Source organism: Eimeria tenella, genomic scaffold (assembly GCF_000499545.2).
Source record: "Eimeria tenella Houghton genomic scaffold, Eth_scaff698, whole genome shotgun sequence".
Lineage (NCBI taxonomy): Eukaryota > Apicomplexa > Conoidasida > Eucoccidiorida > Eimeriidae > Eimeria > Eimeria tenella.
The window spans coordinates 1-3,249 of NW_013543438.1; the positions used below are offsets into that span (position 1 = coordinate 1).

Here is a 3,249-nt window from a genome sequence, read left to right on the forward strand (position 1 = left end):
CAGCACCAGCAGCAGCAGCAGCAGCAGCAGCAAATAGTTTTCATACATGTGTGAGCTTGATGTCCGATAACTCTGCTGAAGCCCCCCACCAAGCAGCAGCAAATTGCTGCAGTTGTTCTGCTGTTGCCTTGTCGCACACCCTGCTGCTGCTGCTGCTGCTGTTGCTGGAGTCTGAAATATGAAGGAACAAAGGCAGCAGCGCCGCCAGCTGTTGACGTAGCTGCTGCAGCAGCGAAGGAGGCAGCAGCTGCTGGCAGCCGCTGCTGCAGCCGGATGCGCCACCCGCTTCAGCAGCAGGAGCAGCGGCTGCTGCAGCAGCAGCAGCTGCTGCTTCTGGAAATAACAGCGCATGCAGCCCTGAGCAAAGCTGGAGCTCCCTGCAGAAGGCACAGCAGCACGAAAGGACAAGCGGCTGCTGCTACTGCTGCTGCTGCTGCTGTTGCTGCTCTTGTTGTTGGCCTTGCTGTTGCTACTGTTGCTGCTGCTGCTGCTGCCGCCGCACGGTTATATTATGCAGCAACAGCTGAGGCTGCATTTGCTGCTGGTGGTATTTTATTGCTGGTATTGTTATTGCTGCTGCTGCTGCTGCTGCTGCTTACTGGCGACGAAGCAGCAGAGATGGGGGCTCCCTTGGCGCAGCCCAATTAGGCAGCAGCTGCAGCAGCAGCAGCAACGCTGCTGCCGCATCCTGATGCTGCTGCTGTTCAGCTTGTTGCTGCTGTAGCTGCTGCAGCTGCTGTTGCTGCTGCTGCAGCAGTGCACAAAGCGCGCCTGCTTGCTGCAGCAGCAAAGCATAAGTTGAGTCCGCCTGCAGCAGCAGCTCGCTAGCAGTAGCTGCCGCCGCCACAAAGTCGGCTGCTGCTGCTGCAGGGGCAGCAGCAGCTGCTGCTGCTGCAGCCGCTGCTGCTGCTGCAGGCAAAGTGCAGATGTGCCGCTGCAGCAGCTGCTGCAGAGGCCGGCCCCCCATGAGCACCAGCAGCAACTGCTGCTGAACCAGCACCGCCTCTGCAGTGCAGCCGCTCCATAGTCCGCTCCTGCTGCTGCTGCTGCTGCTGCTGCTGCTGCTGCTGAGGTGGTGCAGCGCAGCAACAGTAAGGGGGAAGGGCGGCTGCCGCAAGGAAAGTGCTGCAGCAAAAAAACACAGCAGCAGCAAAGAGCATGCAGAACTGCTGCTGGTGTTGCTGCTGTTGCTGCTGCTTCTGTTGCAGATGCCTTTGACAATTATATATAACTTCTCGTGCTGCTCCTGCTGCAGCTGCTGCAACTGCTGCAACTGCTGCTGCTGCTGCTGCTGCTGCATTTGCTGCTGCTACGGACGTACATACGCCTAGCAGCAAAGCCTCTGACTGAAACGCATGCAGCCCCAAGGCGGGCTCTGCTGCTGCTGCTGCGATGGAGCAGCAGCTGCAGCTGCTATTCAAGCTGCCGCAACACGAGCAGTTGCTGCCGCTGCTGCTGCTGCCGCTGCTCCTTGCTGCAGTCCGCTGCAGCAACTGCAGCAGCAGCAGCAGGCATCGCACCCAGGGCTCCACTGTGAGTTGCAGCAGCTGCAGGGATGGCCGCCGCACAGCAGCAGCAGCAGCAGGTGCTGCAGCAGCAGCAGCACTTCTGCTGCTGAATGGGGCAGACAGCAGCAGCAGCGACAACGAAGCCATTGACCTTCTGCTGTCTTCTCCGCCTGCACTCAAGCCAGCGCATTTTGCTGCTGCCTGCTGCTGCTGCTGCTGCTGCTGCTGTTGCTGCTGCTGTTGCTGTCTGGTAATGCGCTGCAGCACTTGAGCGGGTTGGCTATAGATCAACAGCAGCAGCGCAAACAACAGCAGCAACGGCAGCTGAAAGCAGCAGCAGCAGCAACAGCAACAGCAGCAACAGCAAACTTACACAAGGCGTGATGCGAGCTTCTGAGCTGCTGTATCTGCTGCTGCAGCAAATTGAAACTGCTGCGCAGCACTGAAGCACGGAGATGCAGCAGCCGCTGCTGCACGGTTTCTGTCTGTGCTGCATCATGAGGCGCTGCTGCGGCTGCTGCTGCTGCTGCAGTCGTTGCAGCAGCTGCTGCTGCATCTGCTTCCTGCTGCAGCACTTCCCAAATGACCTTCTGCAGCGCGCGGCAGCACTGGAAGAGCATGTTGTCTACTCCTCCGCTGCTGCTGCTGTTGCTGCCGTTGCTGCTGTTGCTGCTGTTGCTGCTGTTGCCGCTGTTGCCATTGTAGCAGCTCCTGCTGCTGCTGCTGCTGCTGCCGCTACGGTGAATGTTTGGTGCGTCTGTGTCCATTGTTGCTGCTGTTGCTGCTTCTGCAAGAAGCTGTGGGGAGGTTGCCTGTGCTGTAGTTGCTGCTGCAGATGCTGCAGCAGGAGCAGCAGCAGCAGTTGCTGCTGCTGCTGCTTCTTCGCAAGTTTGCAGTGTACGGACAGCGCAGCCGTCTCCCTGCAAAACGAACAGCGGCAGCTGCGGCTCTGCTGCAGCAAGGAAGCAGCAGCAGGGAGTTAAAGCTTTCCTTTCTGCTGTTGCTGCTGCTGCTGCTGCTGCCGGTCTAGGAAGCAAAGACAGGGTCCTCTCTTGGGCGTCCCTTGCTTCTGCTGCAGCGCTCTCCCGCTGCAGCTGCTGCAGCTTGGCTAGCTGGCGGCAGCAACGATGCTGCTGCCGCTGCAGCAGCTGCTGCTGCCGCTGCAGCAGCTGCCGATACCGCTCAAGCTGCTGCTGCTGCTGTTGCTGCTGCTGCTGCACAGGGGGCCCCTGGCTCCCACTGAGGGCCCCCCCATTCCCCAAAAGCATAGCCATTACCTTAAAGAAAAAGGGTACACTGGAAGGTGTGCAACATGGCCAGCAGCAGCAGCAGCAGCAGCTGCTGCTGCTGCTGCTGCTGCTGCTGGTCTGGAGAGTGCTGCAGCAGCACAGCGGCCTCTTTATCGTAGCAGCAGCACAGAAGCTCCAGCAACAAAATTAATAAAGGAAAATTAAGTAACATTATGGGGGGCCCCCGCGGGCCCCCAGGGGCCCCCTGAAGACCCATGGGGTGTTGGGGCCCCACAGATTTAGGGTGGGGTTGTTGTGTTTGCTGCTGCAAGTTTTCATTTTTAATTAAATATAATTAAAAGCAGCAGCAGTCTAATTTGAGTCCTTTTGCGAGGGCTTTTGCAGCAGTTGATGGCAGCAGCAGCAGCCGCACGAGCAGCAGCAGCAGAAGCAGCAGCAGCCCAGCAAACCCTCTGTTCAGTTTGCCAAGGAGCAGCAAAAGTGAAATGTCA

General features: G+C 58.7%; 2 protein-coding genes across 2 annotated transcripts; both read right to left on the reverse strand.

Moving 5' to 3' along the window:
- Positions 1-40: 40 nt before the first annotated feature.
- On the reverse strand, positions 41-1,300 carry ETH_00003795 (uncharacterized protein; the record flags this gene model as incomplete). Its single annotated transcript, XM_013377953.1, has 2 exons — positions 41-377; positions 600-1,300. The coding sequence occupies 2 exons, from the start codon at positions 1,298-1,300 to the stop codon at positions 41-43; spliced, it is 1,038 nt and encodes a 345-aa protein (XP_013233407.1).
- Positions 1,301-1,684: 384 nt separating this feature from the next.
- On the reverse strand, positions 1,685-2,782 carry ETH_00003800 (uncharacterized protein; the record flags this gene model as incomplete). The annotated part of the gene is made up of 2 exons (XM_013377954.1): positions 1,685-1,788; positions 1,882-2,782. The coding sequence occupies 2 exons, from the start codon at positions 2,780-2,782 to the stop codon at positions 1,685-1,687; spliced, it is 1,005 nt and encodes a 334-aa protein (XP_013233408.1).
- Positions 2,783-3,249: the final 467 nt, after the last annotated feature.